This window comes from Hemiscyllium ocellatum, chromosome 5 (assembly GCF_020745735.1).
Source record: "Hemiscyllium ocellatum isolate sHemOce1 chromosome 5, sHemOce1.pat.X.cur, whole genome shotgun sequence".
Taxonomy (NCBI): Eukaryota; Metazoa; Chordata; class Chondrichthyes; order Orectolobiformes; family Hemiscylliidae; genus Hemiscyllium; species Hemiscyllium ocellatum.
Genome location: NC_083405.1, coordinates 127,656,261 through 127,673,922, shown reverse-complemented (window position 1 = coordinate 127,673,922; position 17,662 = coordinate 127,656,261). Strand labels below are relative to the sequence as shown.

General features: G+C 43.0%; 1 protein-coding gene across 1 annotated transcript in view; it reads left to right on the top strand.

Moving 5' to 3' along the window:
* xylb (xylulokinase homolog (H. influenzae)) overlaps window positions 1–17,662 on the top strand; it is a 284,901-nt gene that overhangs the window by 32,018 nt on the left and 235,221 nt on the right. The window contains exons 7-10 of the mRNA XM_060825642.1: window positions 6,757–6,822; window positions 9,081–9,153; window positions 13,038–13,156; window positions 14,695–14,776. Coding sequence (XP_060681625.1) covers window positions 6,757–6,822; window positions 9,081–9,153; window positions 13,038–13,156; window positions 14,695–14,776 — 340 coding nt within the window. The remainder of the gene's footprint in view (window positions 1–6,756; window positions 6,823–9,080; window positions 9,154–13,037; window positions 13,157–14,694; window positions 14,777–17,662) is intronic.

The window sequence follows — 17,662 nt, the reverse complement described above, 5'->3', positions numbered from 1 at the left end:
AGGTCCTAAGGAGTGTTGCTGAACAGAGACCTTGGAGTGCAGGTTCATAGCTCCTTGAAAGTGGAGTCGCAGGTAGATAGGATAGTGAAGGTGGAGTTTGGTATGCTTTCCTTTATTGGTCAGAGTATTGAGTACCAAGAATTGGAAGGTCATGTTGCGGCTGTACAGGACATTGGTTAGGCCACTGTTGGAATATTGCATGCAATTCTGGTCTCCTTCCTATCGGAAAGATGTTGTGAAGCTTGAAAGGGTTCAGAAAAGATTTACAAGGATGTTGCCAGGGTTGGAGGATTTGAGCTACAGGGAGAGGCTGAACAGGCTGGGGCTGGTGCTGTTTTCCCTGGAGCGTGGAAGGCTGAGGGGTGACCTTATAGAGGTTTATAAAATTATGAGGGGCATGGATAGGATAAATAGACAAAGTCTTTTCCCTGGGTTCGGGAGTCCAGAACTAGAGGGCATAGGTTAAGGGTGAGAGGGGAAAGATATAAAAGAGACCTAAGGGACAACTCTTTCACTCAGGGGGTGGGGGGGCATGCATGGAATGAGCTGCCAGAGGATGTGGTGGAGGCTGGTACAATTGCAACATTTAAGAGGCATTTGGATGGGTATATGAATAGAAAGGGTTTGGAGGGATATGGGCCGGGTGCTGGCAGGTGGGACTAGATTGGGTTGGGATATCTGGTCAGCGTGGACGGGTTGGACTGAAGGGTCTGTTCCCGTGCTGTACATCGCTATGACTCTATATGAAAGCTACTACTTTGCAAACCGGGCAGGAGCAAAACATAATTGGATCCTCAGAACAACCAGAAATACAGTCAGAAACTGTGAATTCTCTCCTTCCATGTAGCATCGAAGAAACCTCAGAATCTGAGATGGATGCAGCCTCGATACCAATACCCCCTGTAAAAGAGGAGGGAACTCTCCTCAGATGCTCCTGGTACAAGAAACGGATCCATGCTGCCTGTGTCTGAGCCAGAGTCCGAGGAACCGAACCTGGAGCGAAAACATCCCATGAGAAGCTGCAAAAACATATCAGGTCTTCATCCCCAGTATTAGGTGAGAACAGATGTCATGATTGGAATGAGGGCCAGGCGGATCTCATTAACTACGAGATCCTCGATTAGGTTGTTAACTTGGGCCAGTCAGGGAGCCTTGACTGATAGCTATAAACAGGAGATCCCGGGTGTCCTTGGAGAAGGAGCACGCGGTGTCCACCACCACCCTGGAGTTGTTCAGGGAGAGGTGGGCGCCGCAGGGAGTGGAGTGCATCATTTCCCCCTCCAACTCTATTTTGATTTAGTCCCTGCCCTCCCCTTCACTGTTTTGATCACACAGCATTGCCCTTTGATGTGAAGGGCACTGCTCGTCACAGGCCACTCGGGTGTTTTCCTACTTTTCCTGGTGGTGGAAATTAAATAAAGATTTGTGCACTTTATGTCTCTCACTGTGTCTCACAGCTGCACACACACACACACACCATGGGTGCTGGGAAAAAAATAAGCACTACCGCAGTTAGGCGGTAGTGTGGGGGTTAATAAAAGAAAGAAAAGAAAAAAAAAAAAAAAAAATAAACAGGAGATCTTGTTCACCAAAAAAAAAGGAGATTTTCACACAGCATTAAAAAAAAATAAACAGGAGATCCCGGGTGTCCTTGGAGAAGGAGCACGCGGTGTCCACCACCACCCTGGAGTTGTTCAGGGAGAGGTGGGCGCCGCAGGGAGTGGAGTGCATCATTTCCCCCTCCAACTCTATTTTGATTTAGTCCCTGCCCTCCCCTTCACTGTATGTTCACACAGCATTGCCCTTTGACGTGAAGGGCATTGCTTGTCACCGGCCACTCGGGTGTTTTCCTACTTTTTCTGGTGGTGGAAATTGAATAAAGATTTGTACACCTTGTCTCTCACTGTGTCTCACAGCTGCACACACACACAATAAATAAATAAATAAATAAATACATAAACAGGAGATTCAGAAGGTCTTCTCAGTCCATCGACTGGCTGTAAGCTGGATGGCCACATCTATTGTTCAGTGCATGTGTAAATAAAGGGTGACTTGGTGATGGAATACTCACCTCTGAGCAGTTATTTCAGGAGATATATATGAAACATCTGTATCAATTGTGGAAATAGTGATGTCTTGAAGAGAGTTCGTATTACAAAGGGGAAGTGCTGGAGATCTTAAAACTCATTTTTTTTTCAGTACAGGTTCCAGAATCGGCAGTAATTTGTTCCTACGTGCTGTCATATAAATTCCTTGGCAAGACCAGCCAGAGACAAGGAAAACTGTAGTGAGTAACTTCCCTCCTGACTCCCCAAAGTGTATCCACTGTTGATAAGGCACAAGTCAGTGGTGTGTTGGAAATCACCCCATTTGCCTGGATTAGTGCAGCTTCAACAACACTCAAGATGCTTGACACCATCCAGGACAAAGCAGCCCACTTAATTGGCACCACGTCCACAACTATCCACTCCTTCCTCCACTGATACTCAGCAGCCGCAGTTTGTAGTATCTACAAGATGCATTGCAAAAATCCTTAGTTAGCACCTTCCAAACCTGCAATCACTTCCATTTACAAAGGCAAGGTCAGCATATATATGGGAAGATTACCATGTATAACTACTCCTCCAAGCCATTCATCATCCTGACTTGGAAATATATCGCTGTTCTTTGCTATTGCTTGGTCCAAATCCTGGAAATTCCTCCCTAAGAGCATTGTGGGTCTACCTACAGGACATGGACTGCAGCGGTTCAAGAAGAGAGCTCACCACCACCTCCTCAAGGGCAACTGGATGGGCAATAAATGCTGGCCCAGCCAGTGATGCCCATGTTCCACAAGTGAAAAGGTTAACAAATAAGGTGCCCTGTTCCCACTTTCTCCACATACCATTTGATACCTTTAACTTTTAAAAACTATGTCTATATCCTTCTTGAAAACATTCAATGCTTTGGCCTCAAACGCTTCCTGTGTTGGAAAATTCCACAGGCTCACCCTCTGAGTGAAGAAATTTCTCATCTCAGTCTGAAATGTTAGACTGTGACGCCTGGTTCTGGACTTACCCAGTTATTTTCCTACATTTACCTACATTTTTCCTTGCTCATCTTGATAGAATTTTATAGGATTTTGAGATGTTCCTTATTTTTTTAAACTCAGTGTATAAAATTAAAGTGCATGGGATTGGGGATAATGTATTGACGTGGATATAGAACTGGCTTGCAGACAGGAAGCAAAGGGTAGGATAAAAGGAGTCATTTTCTAAGTGGCAGCTAGTGACCAGTGGGGTACCACAGAGATCAGTACTTGGAAGCCAGCTTTTTACAGTATTCAGGCGAACCTTGATCATCTGAACAAGATGGACGGGCATTATTTCTTTCGGATAATTGATTATTAGGTTAATCGATTGAATGCCTTTCCTCTGGGGCTTGGAGTTTGTTATTAAGTCTGCTTCCTGTTCAGACTAGGCAGCAGCAGACCACGCTTGAGTCTTGGCCTGCGCCCCCTGCCCGCACCCAAACCACGTCCAACCCACCGCCTTCCTGCCCCCCCAAACACCATCCAACACTGCCCACCGCCTGCCCCCAACACCTTCCAACCGTGACCATGCCCGCCCCAAACCCCATCCAACCCTGCCCCCCAAACCCTGTCCAACCCTGCCCCTGCCCGCCCCCAATCCTGTCAACACCGACCCAACCCCTTCCAACCCCACTCCGCACCTGCCCCAACCCCATCCTGCCACACCCCTTTACCTGCCCCACCCCTTACCTGCCCCAAACTCTGTCCAACCCCACCTGCCCCCAAATCCTGTCAACACTGATCCAACCCCGTCCAACACCATCCTCGCTACTAAAACCATCCAACCCCGCCTCCCACTTGCCCCCAACTCCATTCAACCCCACGCCCCACCTGCCCCAACCCCATCCAAACCCATCCTGTCCAACATCCCCCCAAACCCTGTCCAACATTGCCCCCCGCCCACTCCCCACCCCCCATCCATCACTGCACCCCGCCCCCAAACCCTGTTCAACACTGCACCCCGCCTGCCCCCAACCCGTTCAACATTGCTCACCACCCGACCCCAAATCTCGTCCAACTCCGCCCCCCATCCGCCCCCAACACCACTTCCCTCCCGCACGATCCCTCTCTGCCCCCACCCCCAACGCTGCGTGCCCCTGACCCCTCTCTGGGGCAGAACTGAACACCAACAACAAGACTGTTGCTGCTACTGCCTTTTGAAGGGTAAGTCTCCACACACAGACATACTTACTGCAATGTTTTTGACAGGTTCCAACTTTGCCCTGTACAAGACAATGTTGGAGAGAATATCTGGGGAAGCGGGGTTTAGGGTACATGCTTGTGTAGAACTCCAGGGAAAGTGTGGGGGGAGAGAGAGAGAGAGAGAGAGAGAGAGAGAGTGCTTGCAGTTCCATAAGTCCAGGCCTGTTCTCGGCAGCACTTTTAATCACTGTAAACAAAAGACGCGATTGGTGTTGGACACACGTCTTTGATGTAATGTTTCAGTCGGGAGCTTGAGGTCTCCTTCGGATAATCCGATTCCGGATAATTGGTACTTGGATAATCCATATTCCTCTGTATAGTAATGATTTAGACGCAGATACTAAATGTAATATCTCTAAGTTTGCAGATAATACAAAGTTGGATGGACGAGTGAACTATGAGGAGAATGCAGAGATGCTTCAGTGTGATTTGGACAAGTTGAGTCAGTGGGCAAATATTATAATCAATATTATTATTTAATTGCAACATTTGCACCAAAAATATGCAGAATAATGAGGGAATTATGCAATGGTAGAACCAGTATTGTCAAACTGTAAGATCTCCTTCAATGTGTTGTTCTTACGTTGATTTGACTTCAGACTGTTGCAATATAACCAGCTATGTGAAGACAAATTAAAAGCTACTTTGAAGCCTTGTTGCATTTAAAATTTTTTGAGTAAATAAGTATTGGAATTTGCTAATCAGTTATTGAGAAAAGCTCTGAACATTAGCTTGAATGTAATGAGAAGAAAAAAAAACTGGCAGACTTTCCTAACAACTATACTGGTATCAAATCATTATAATAAAAGGTTGCTGGAGCAGGCTCAAGGGGCTGCATTGACTGTTCCTCCTAGTTATTGTTTTCTGAAGATTTAAGTGAAGTTGCACTTTAGCATATCAGTCAAGTGAAACAAAGCAATGAATACTTGAACTTGACGGACACCTGGAAGTACTCAGGGATGCCCTCACAAGAATGGGGTACGATGCCCAACTCATCGACCGCCAGTTCTGACGTGCCACAGCAAGGAACTGTGATGACCTCCTCAGGAGACAGATACATGCTGCAACTGACAGGGTACCCTTTGCTGTTCAATATTTCCCAGGAGCTGAAAAACTATGCCATGTTCTTCGTGACCTGCAACACATTATCAATGAGGATGAGCACCTCATCAAGATATTCCCCACACCTCCACTTTAAACAATTGCCAAACCTCAACCAGATCATTGTTCACAGCAAACTGCTCAGCTGTCAGGACAACTCCATACAACCCTGTCATGGCAGGCGTTGCAAGACGTGTCAGAGTGTGGACATAGATACCATCATTACGCGTGGGGACAACTACCACCTTGTACATGGCAGGTACTCATGTGACTCAGCCAATGTTGTCTATCTTATACATTGCAGGCAAGGATGCCCTGAGGTATGGTATATTGGGGAAACCGAGCAAAGGCTACGACAACGGATGAATGGGCACCGCACAAAAATCAACAGACAGGAGTGTTCCCTCCCAGTTGGGGAACACTTCACTGGCCCAGGACATTCGACCTCGGACCTTCGGGTGACCATCCTCCAAGGCGGACTTCGGGACAGGCAGCAGCGAAAAGTGGCCGAGAAGAGGCTGATAGCTAAGTTCGGTACCCATAGGGAGGGCCTCAACCGGGACCTTGGGCTCATGGCACACTACAAGTGACCACCATTGCACTCCACACACACAAAGGCACTCCTATACACACATACACACGGATACACATATACACAGATGCGCACACAGACACCCACACACACCCTTACAGACACACACACTCACACACACACACTTTCTCACACTCACGACCCCCAACCCAGACAGGGACACACAGACAAACAGACAAAGACCCACATGCACGCATATATTTTGGAGGATGAGTTTTACATGCAGGGTTACATTGTACTTTGTTCAAAACTGTATGCATTCATGTAGAACTCTGAGCTCAAAAACTGCATGGATTAATGTAAAACTCTGTTATCTCACTTTTTAGATTAGAATCAATCTAAACTTCATGGCATAGACAGAGAACACAGGGGGCTAACACCTCAACATATTGTCTAGCTATCACCATTGTTAACAGCTGACCTGAGAATGTGACTTTTTAAAAAAGGCTTTGTGATTTACACATGAAAGAAGTGAAACAATCATGGCATTCAAACAGATGAAAGACTTAACAGACAATCAATTTTTCAATGTATAATTTCAGTTACATCACACTGTAAATTTTTGCTATAACTTCTGTGTGTTAGGATTGAGCCCTCCACTACCACGTGATGAAGGAGCGACGCTCCGAAAGCTATGTGCTTCCAATTAAGCCTGTTGGACTATAACCTGATGTTGTGTGATTTTTAACTTTGTACACCCCAGTCCAACACCGACATCTCTAAATCACGAATACTTGAATAGGTTGTTTTAGACTAGTTGTTAAACATTTTTATATTTTGCATCTCTTAGCGCTTCACAGGAAATCAAATTGCCAAGATTAACAAGAAGAACCCTGAAGATTACAAGAAAACTGAGGTAAATGTGAGAAACTTGTTGTAAGGCACAAAGACGGATTTTTAATAGTGGTGAAATGCTTGCTTTTTCACACAGAGGGTGGTTCATGTATGGAATGAGCTGCCAGAGGAAGTGGTGGAGGCTGGTATAATTACAATATTTAAAAGGCATCTGGATGGGCATATGAATAGGGAGGGTTTAGACGGATATGGGGCTAGATTTATTTGGGATATCTGGTTGGCATGGTCGAATTGGACTCGAGTCTGTTTCCGTGCTGTACGTTTCAAACTGTTTTCAGATTTCTCCAGTTTCCTCATTTCCCCTCCCCCCACCTTGTCTCAGTCGGTTCCCTCAACTCAGCACCGCCCTCCTAACCTGCAATCTCCTTCCTGACCTCTCCGCCCCCACCCCACTCCGGCCTATCACCCTCACCTTGACCTCCTTCCACCTATCCCACCTCCATCGCCCCTCCCCCAAGTCCCTCCTCCCTACCTTTTATCTTAGCCTGCTTGGCTACTCTCTCTCATTCCTGATGAAGGGCTTATGCTCGAAACGTCGAATTCCCTATTCCTGAGATGCTGCCTGGCCTGCTGTGCTTTAACCAGCAACACATTTTCAGCTGTGATCTCCAGCATCTGCAGACCTCATTTTTTACTCCAGAAATATACTCTACTGATACGCAATCCCAAAGAAATATCACTTCTTTTTCAACTCTTAAATTTCTTGTTTAACTGACCCTTTCCAGTTCTCCTCCTTGAACTGCTGACTCCTCTTCTAACTCTGCTGTTCTGAACTGCTTCACTTCTACCAACTTGAAAACTTATACAAAAACTCTCACAGCTCGGTGATTTCAGAAACTAAAACTATTCTGCTGGTGAGACTGTTCTCCTGAATTGAACTCCTGACAAAACTAAATTAAACTGGTGGCTTATGGCCTGTTTTTTCTGTACGTCAAAAATTTCAAAAGTATAACCATTTCATTGATTATAATAATGTGTAGCCTGCTTGGTACTTAACTGAATCACTTGGTTTAATGCCAGGTCACAGTCCCAAAATACATTCTGACCTCTTTAAAAGAAAAAGCTACTTTCAAAGAACTGAAACTAAAATCTCCGTGCTGTTGTTTTTAAAATCGATTTTCCCAAAAGATAACAGGTGTATTGTAAATATTTAATCATATTTCTTAAAAAATGTAAATTCAAAAAAGCAAAATCTAGCAGAGGAGTAGAGTTGTTGCAACTGTCCAAGGTTTCGGTGAGACTACATCTGGTGTACTGTGTCCAGTTTTAGTCCCTGTGTGAGAGGAAGGATTGGAAGCAGTTCAGGGAAGGATCATTAGGTTAGGAGGAATGAACTGGTTTACGTGCTAGGGTTTTGAAGAATGAAAGGAGATCTAATTAAGGTATATAAGATGCTAAAGGGGATTAACAAAGTAGATGTGGAGAGGAAGATTCCCCTCATGGGGTAATGTAGAATGAGGAGTCTTAATTTTAGGCTCAGGGAAGACACATTTCAAAGGAGGAATTACTTCTCTTAAAAGGTTGTGAATCTGTGGAATTCATTACCCCAGAGTGCAGCTGATGCTGGGTCATTGATTAAAGTTAAGGAGGAGGTAGATGTATTTTTTAATTAGTAATGGTTTAAAAGGTTATGGAAAGGGGTGAGGAAAGTGGAGTTGTATTAAATGGCTCAAGACGCTGAAAAGTCTATTCCTACTCCTGATTATGTTATTGTGTAGACTGTGAATCAATTGAAAAGCTAAATAGCATTTTACAACTTTTCAATAATAACTGGACATAATAGATCAAGCTAAGCTGTTTCACATTGTCTGGTGGAGATCTTTGAGTGTTTATCATCAACTTTTTGTTTGGCAGAGATTCTGCTGATCTATCAGACAAATATCTTCATACAGTGCAGCTCAATGGGGACAGTTATGTACAAATCTTGTAGGATTGCTTGACTATCTGAATATAGGGCATTGATTTCTGGGATAAGTAAACAAAAATTGAATAGAAAAGCTAATTGCAGACTTAGCAACCTTACCATTAACATCTACAAATTGAAGATAGTCATTATTGAAGGTAGTTATTATTTTTGTTCAGCACAGAAAGTTAACCCTCACTCATATCTGGTCATTGCAGTGTTCACTTTATTTTCTTATTTCTATTCTACCTGTGCTCTCTTGATTGATTGCGATCTGAGTAGATGATGCTAACAAACTGGTTTGTGTATTTTATTAGTGCATAAACACTAACATATCTTACTTTCTCCAACTGTAGAGAATCTCTCTTGTCAGTAGTTTTGTTGCTTCCCTATTTCTTGGAGACTATGCTGCAATTGATTATAGTGATGGTAAGTTTACTTTATTACTGATATGTTGTTTCAATTTACTTATTCCTTGCGCTCCCTCTTTTTGATAGTAAGGATTAGTTTAGGTGATCACATCTAAACAATTTTAAAACAGGATAAGGTCATTTGGACCTATAAGCATGTCCTCTTTTATTTGAAATTAGCCTATCCTTTATTGATCATGTCATAATGTACATTTTTAATAGGTCAGAGCTGCATATAATACAAATTTCAAGGAATATTATGAGCAATTTGAAATGATCTGGATGCCCTGATGATTTGACTCTACACCTTTGAATTCCAAAGCCAGTTTAATTAGACTTTAGACATTACCTTGTGCCACTGGCCAGAATGGTATGGGGATGATGGAGGTTTTGGCTGCTGTTCGGAAACTCAGTGAGAGTCCTGCATTGCTTTTGTACTACTGAACCACTTGACTGGCCCTAAGTGGGTTTTTTCCCATTGTCAAGTACCCTAGGGTGGAGGCCTCAGAAGCAGCATTGTGGTCAATCATTGCTTTTTGTTGAGTGATAAGTAAGGAAACTGGGGGAACTTCTCTCACTTCTTCAAAGAGTGGTGCAGCATTTGTTATATCCTTAGGAACATGAAATCAGAATATCAGTTTAACACCTCATTCAGATGATATCCATAAAAATCTGGCACTCTTTTTGTATTTTACTATAGTGTTAATATAGATTATGTGCTCAAATCTTTGGAGTGAGGCTTCAGACCTTCCCTCAATGACAGGGCCAGGAGTGTGGATATTTGCTAATGATTCATCAGTAAATGATTCTATTAAAAGAGTGAGAGTGTGAGCATTTGCGAGGTCTCGATAAGTCAGAGGCTGTTTCTTCATGCTGGTGAGCCTAGAGGTAGATTTCTTAGTCTAAGCATTCAACAGCTAGCAATTTAGGTTGAAAAGGGTGACACTGGAAAGGCACAGCAGGTCAGGCAGCATCTGAGGATTCATCACATTCCTGATAGAGTCATAGAGTCATAGAGATGTACAACATGGAAACAGACCCTTCGGTCCAACGCGTCCAGGCCGACCAGATATCCCAACCCAATATGGTCCCACTGCCAGCACCCAGCCTATATCCCTCCAAACCCTTCCTATTCATATACCCATCCAAATACCTCTTAAATGTTGCAATTGTACCAGCCTCCACCACATCCTCTGGCAGCTCATTCCATACACGTACTACCCTCTGCGTGAAAAAGTTGCCCCTTAGCCTATGCCCTCTAGTTCTGGACTCTCCGACTTTGTCTATTTATCCTATCCATGCCCCTCATAATTTTGTAAACCTCTATAAAGTCACCCCATAGCCTTCGACGCTCCAGGGAAAACAGCCCCAGCCTGTTCAGCCTCTTCCTGTAGCTCAGATCCTCCAACCCTGACAACATCCTTGTAAATCTTTTCTGAACCCTTTCAAGTTTCACAACATCTTTCCGATGTGAAGGAGACCAGAATTGCATGCAATATTCCAACATGGCCTAACCAATGTGACCTCCCAACTTCTGTACTCAGTAGACTGACCAATAAAGGAAAGCATACCAAACGCCTTCTTCACTATCCTATCTACCTGTGACTCCACTTTCAAGGAGCTATGAACCTGTACTCTAATGTCTCTTTGTTCAGCAACACTCCCTAGGACCTTACCATTAAGTGTATAAGTCCTGCTAAGATTTGCTTTCCCAAAATGCAGCACCTCGCATTTATCTGACTTAATCTCCGTCTGCCACATCTCAGCCCATTGTCCCAACTGGTCAAGATCCTGTTGTAATCTGAGGTAACCCTCTTCACTGTCCACTACACCTCCAATTTTGGTGTCATCTGCAAACTTACTAACTGTACCTCTTATGCTTGCATCCAAATAATTTATGTAAATGACAAAACGTAGAGGACCCAGCACCGATCCTTGTAGCACTCCACTGGTCACAGGCCTCCAATCTGAAAAACAACTCTCCAACACCACCCTCTGTCTTCTACCTTTGAGCCAGTTCTGTATCCAAATGGCTAGTTCTCCCTGTATTCCATGAGATCTAACCTTGAGAATCAGTCTCCCATGGGGAACCTTGTCGAACGCCTTACTGAAGTCCATAGAGATCACATCTACTTCGTTACTTCTTGAAAAAACTCAATCAAGTTTGTGAGACATGATTTCCCACGCACTAAGCCATGTTGACTATCCCGAATCAGTCCTTGCCTTTCCAAATACATGTACATCCTGTCCCTCAGGATTCGCTCCGACAACTTGCCCACCACTGAGGTCAGGCTCACCGATCTATAGTTCCCTGGCTTGTCTTTACCTCCCTTCTTAAACAGTGACACCACCTTTGCCAACCTCCAGTCTTCCGGCACCTCACTTGTGACTATCGATGATACAAATATCTCAGCAAGAGGCCCAGCAATCACTTCTCTAGCTTCCCACAGAGTTCTCGGATACACCTGATCAGGTCCTGTGGATTTATCCACCTTTAACCGTTTCAAGACATCCAGCACTTCCTCCTCTGTAATCTGGACATTTTGCAAGATGTCACCATCTATTTCCCTACAGTCTATATCTTCCATATCCTTTTCCACCGTAAATACTGATGCAAAATATTCATTTAGTATCTCCCCCATTTTCTGTGGCTCCACACAAAGGCCGCCTTGCTGATCTTTGAGGGGCCCTATTCTCTCCCTAGTTACCCTTTTATCCTTAATATATTTGTATAAATCCTTTGGATTCTCCTTAATTATATTTGCCAAAGCTATCTTATGTCTCCTTGTTAGAACATAGAACATAGTACAATACAGCGCAGTATAGGCCCTTTGGCACTCGATGTTGCGCCGACCTGTGAACTATTCTCAGCTCATCCTCCTACACTATCCCAAAATCATCCACGTGCTTATCTAAGGATTGTTTAAATCTCCCTAATTTTTTTGCCTTCCTGATTTCCCTCTTAAGTATACTTCTACTTTCTTTATACTCTTCCCAGGATTCACTCGATCTATCCTGTCTATACCTGACATATGCTTCCTTCTTTTTCTTAACCAAACCCTCAATTTCTTGAGTCATCCAGCATTCCCTATACCTACCAGCCCTTCCTTTCACCCTGACAGGAATATACTTTCTCTGGATTCTTGTTATCTCAATTCTGAAGGCTTCCCATTTTCTAGCCGTCCCTTTACCTGCAAACATCTGCCTCCAATCAGCTTTCGAAAGTTCTTGCCTAGTACTGTCAAAATTGCTCTTTCTCCAATTTAGAACTTCAACTTTTAGATCTGGTCTATCCTTTTCCATCAGTATTTTAAAACAAATAGAATTATGGTCACTGGCCCCAAAGTGCTCCCCCACTGACACCTCAGTCACCTGCCCTGCCTCATTTCCCAAGAGATAAAGTTAGTTTTGCGCCTTCTCTAGTAGGTACATCCACATATTCAATCAAAAAATTGTCTTGTACACTCTTAATAAATTCCTCTCCATCTAAACCTTTAATTGATGGGCTTATGCCTGCAACGGTGACTCTTCTGCTCCTCAGATGCTGCCCTGACCTGCTGTGTTTTTCCAGTACCACCCTTTTCAACTCTGATTTTCCAGCATTTGCAGTCCTCACTTTCTCCTTCCAGTTGGCAATTTAAGACTGAGAAGTTCTCCATGCAAATACTCTAGGTGAACACTCTGTCGCCGAGTATATTTAGAGCTGAGAAGGACAGTTTTTCGGACTCCAAGGGAGATATACAATATGAAGATAGAGCAAGAAAGTATATTGAAGATCATGTTTTTGAATGGGAATGCAGAGTTGAGTGGCCAAATGGCTTACACTTATTACTTATTGTTTTTAGGCTCATCTCTCCCTGACTAACTTGGAATATTTGTCACATCTTTGCTACATTCCTCTAGGTTCTGGTATGAATTTGATGGATATCCATGCACATGAGTGGTCACAGCAGTGCCTTGATGCCTGTGCACCAGATCTGAAGGAGAAGCTTGGTGTTCCACTGCCATCTCATTGTATACTGGTATAAAATTAATGAGAATCTTAATTTTTGTTCTACACATCATGATACCTCAAAAACAGTTGACTATTCTTTAGTAACTGGTGTAGGTTAACAGAAGTATTACCAACTCTTAGAAAACAGCCGGATGGAAAGGCGAAGTCATCTAAGCTGCTGCTCATTGGTAAAATAAACATAGGGGCTTTGAAGATATGAAAATAATGATATTTGCAATCATTATCAAAAGGTTTCCAATCTGGGGTGAATTCGAAAGGTAGAAGTAAATAGATTAAATTAACAATTCTGTTTTACACAAAATATATTTCATTGGAATACCAGGATATCAGGGAAAGCTACTGAAGCAAATACTGGATGTGAGTTTGAGGCAAATACATGTTTTTCTTGAGTAAGAAGATTGATAGAGCTGGTAAGGTGGTTGACATTAGGGTTAGGCAATCTATTAGCATTATTAAAGCAGAGAAGTGACTGAAGGAATAAAAATAGGCATTAAGTAATCATCAAGAGAGGGAAAGAAAGAAGGAGCAGTAACAATATTGATTGTGGAGAACATTACAGTGATGGAGAGAAAGCACGTCCTGGAGGATAAAGATTGGAATTAAAAAATAATAAACATCCCATGATATTGTTCACTAATTTCTATACATCATAAACTTGTCCAAAAAATATAGAGGAACAGATTTGTGAAGCAATTCCAGAGATGTTCAAGAAATATACAGAAAAAAAACCACATTTCTTTTAAGTTGTTCATCTTGAACGCATCAGGATAAGGTGAAACCTTCACCAAATTGTGTCTAATAGTGTAGAATAAGGTGACTTTCTTACAGTGCCTTTTGATCGCTGTCAATTTTACAATGTTGTCAGGTGCAGAATGATAGAAAATCTTCAGATCAGATTTCACATTCAGTTGAAAAACACTTAAAAGTCTTGATATTTGAATAATAATCCAGGTTTTTCAAGGTATTTCACTGAGAAAAACATCATCAGTGGGATAGATGTGTAAGGATTTTGGCAGATGAGCAGGCTTATGTCACGTGTCAGATCTTGGCCATAGTGAGGTCGAGGTCAATGGCAAGGCTCTTAGACCTAAGTGGGTAGTCTTCACAGGAAATGGCAGTGTGTGGTGATTATTGGTCTATCAGAAGAGTCCAGTAGTTTCATAGTGGGTAAAGTGATCACTATGGAAGGGAGATTGGTGTGTTTGGTGACCATTGTGCACAGATTGATGGAAAGTTCAGGAATTTAAATGCATGACTTAGTGATTTAATGCATTACCTAGAAGCAATACATATGGCCTTCCAAAGTGATTTTTTTCAAACATGTTGCTTCAAATCTTCTGGCGTTGAGCCAACTTTAAAAGTTGCCATGTTTAAGACTATCCTTTGGACAACTTTTCATCTGTTGATAAATCTTTCCCCAGTATCTGAGCAATAATAAAAGAACCTTTTTTTCTCCTTCAGTCAGGCCTCTATTAACCTTTTTTTTGTCATAGCTTCATGCACAAAGAACATAAGTTCTAACAACCATTTGTTTGTTTTCTTTAGGGTCCAGTTTCTCCATACTATGTAAAACGCTTTGGATTCAATTCTGAGTGTAAGGTCATTGCTTTTACAGGTGACAATCCAGGTAAAGTTATAGGATAATGATGGCATTGTGGTAATATCACTATACAAGTAATCCAGAGGCTCAAGCTAATGCACTGGGGACACTGGTTCATATCCCACCATGGCAACTGTTGGACTTTTAGTTCAATTAATAAAATCTGGAATTGAAAGCTGATTGCAGTAAGGTTGGCCATGAAGCTATAATTAAAGCTTATAAAAATCCATCTAGTTCAATAATGCCCTTTAGAGAACTAAATACGCTGCTATAATCTTGTCTGGCCGACATGTGACTCCAGATCCATTGTAATGTGGTTGACTCTCAACTGTCTTTAGAAACAGTCACGAAAAGTGACTCATTTCAATGTCATTTACCGTTAAACATCAAATGCTGTCTGTACCATCAGGGCCTATTTACCATGAAAGATGATAAAAAGTATTGGCTGCCATTTAACAAGAGTCATACAGACTTACAGCTTGGAAACAGACCCTTCAGCCCAACATGTCCATGCTTGCCAGGTTTCCTAAACTGAAGTAGTCCCGTTTGCCTGCTTTTGGCCCTTATCCCTGTAAACCATTTTGATCCATGTATGTATCTAAATGCCTTTTAAATGTTGTATTTTTACTTGCCTCTACCAGTTCCTCTGGCAGTTTGTTCTATGTACATATCATCATTTGCGTGAAATGTTGCCCCTCAAGTCCCTTCTAAATCTTTCTCCTCTGATCTTAAACCAATGTCCTCTAGCTTTGGACCCCCCCTACTTTAGGGAAAATACTTTTGCTATTCACCTTATCTATGGCCCCTCATGATTTTATAAACCTCTGTAAGGTCACTCCTCAGCCTCCAATGCTCCATGGTAAAAAGTCCTAGCCCATCCAGTGTCTCCTTGTAACTCAAACCCTCCAGCCTCCTTTAAATCTTTTCTGCACCCTTTCTTCACTATCCTGTACAACTGTGACATAATTTTAAGGACGATGCAGCTTTCTCTGTTCGACAATACTCCCCAGGGCCCTACCATTAACTGTGTTAGTCCTGCCCTGGTTTGTCTTACCAAAATGCAATATCTTGCAGTTATCCAAATTAAACTCCATCTGCCACTCCTCAGCCCATTGACTCAATTGATCAAGATCCTTTTGTAATCTTAGATAACCTTCTTTGATGTCAATTATATCGCCAACTTTGGTGACGTCCACAAAACTTACTAACCATGCCTTCTGTATTCTAATCAAAATTGTTTACATAAATGAAGAACAACAATGCACCCCGCAACAATCCTTGCAGCATTCCACTGGTCACAAGCCTTTAGTCTGAACAACAATCCTCCACCACCACCATCAAGCCAATTTTGTATCCAATTGGCTAACTCTTCCTGTATCCCATATGACCTAACCTTACTAACCTGTCTACCATGCAGAGCTTTGTTGAAGGTTTTGCTGAAGTCCATGTCAATAACATCTACCACTCTGCCTTCATCTATCTTCTTGGTCACCTCTTCAAAGAACTCAATCAATTTGTGAGGCATGATGTCCCATGCTGACTATCCCTAATTAGTTCTTGCATTTCCAAAAGCATGTAGATCCTATCTCTCAGAATCTCCTCCAACAACTTACCCACCACTGAGGTAGGCTCACCGGTCTCTCATTCCCTGGCTTTTCCTTGCAGCCCTTCTTAAGTAAGCTGCATAGTCCTTAAAATGATGTCATAGTTGGACAGGATAGTGAAGAAAGGGTGCAGAAATGATTTAAAGGAGGTTGGAGGGTTTGAGTTACAAGGAGACACTGGATGGGCTGGGACTTTTTACCATGGAGCATTGAAAGCTGAGGAGTGACCTTACAGAGGTTTATAAAATCATGAGGGGCATAGATAAGGTGAATAGCAAAACATTAGCTACTCTCCAGTCTTCTGGCACAGGATAGTTACTGAGTGTATGTGTCATTGGTGCAATTAAACAGTCTAATTTGACAGATTTATGGTGCACTAGATTTCCTCAAGCCAAATCCCTAGGGATTTATAAATTGGGGAGGGAGGAGTCTGAGACGGTCCAGGTAAATTTGAGGTTGGGGTGGAAGGTGTTGGTAAAATGGATGAACTGTTCAACCTCCTCATGGGAGCACGAGGCAGCGCCGATACAGTCATTGATGTAGCGGAGGAAAAGATGGGTGTGGTGCCAGTGTAGCTGCGGAAGATGGACTGTTCCACATATCCTTCGAAGAGGCAGGCATAGCTGGGGCCCATGTGTGTGCCCATGGCTACTCCTTTGGTTTGGAGGAAGTCGGAGGATTGGAAAGAGAAGTGTTCAGGGTGAGGACCAGTTCAGTCAGTCGAAGGAGGGTGTCAGTGGAAGGGTACTGGTTGGTACGGCGGGAAAGGAAGAAGCGGAGGGCTTTGAGTCCTTCGTGATGGTGGATGGAGGTGTACAGGGACTGGATGTCCATGGTGAAGATAAGGCATTGGGGACCAGGGAAGCGAAAATCATGGAGGAGGTGGAGGTCGTGGGTGGTGTCCCGAACATAGGTGGGGAGTTCTTGGATAAATGAGGTAAATATATGTGTAAATGCAGTGTTTGATGTGGGCAATGCTAACAACACCGAGTTTATTACGCATGCCTAATTGCATTAAGAAGGGAGTCATTGCTTTGAACCATTGAAATCCTTGTGATATGCTCCCACAATGCTGCTAAGTGTGGAATATTAATTCATCCAGTGCTGATGAAGGGATGGCACAGTGTGCAATCTAGGATGATGTACAATTTGAAGGTTTCTTGTTTTTCCTGGTTGAAATTGTAGGTTGAAAGTGTGTTAGAGTCAGATTGATGAGTAACTGGAGTAAGTATACATGATAGTCACAGTACGTCAGTGATGGAGTGGATAGGTAATAGGTTTTATTGTAGGCACGCTGATCAAATGAACT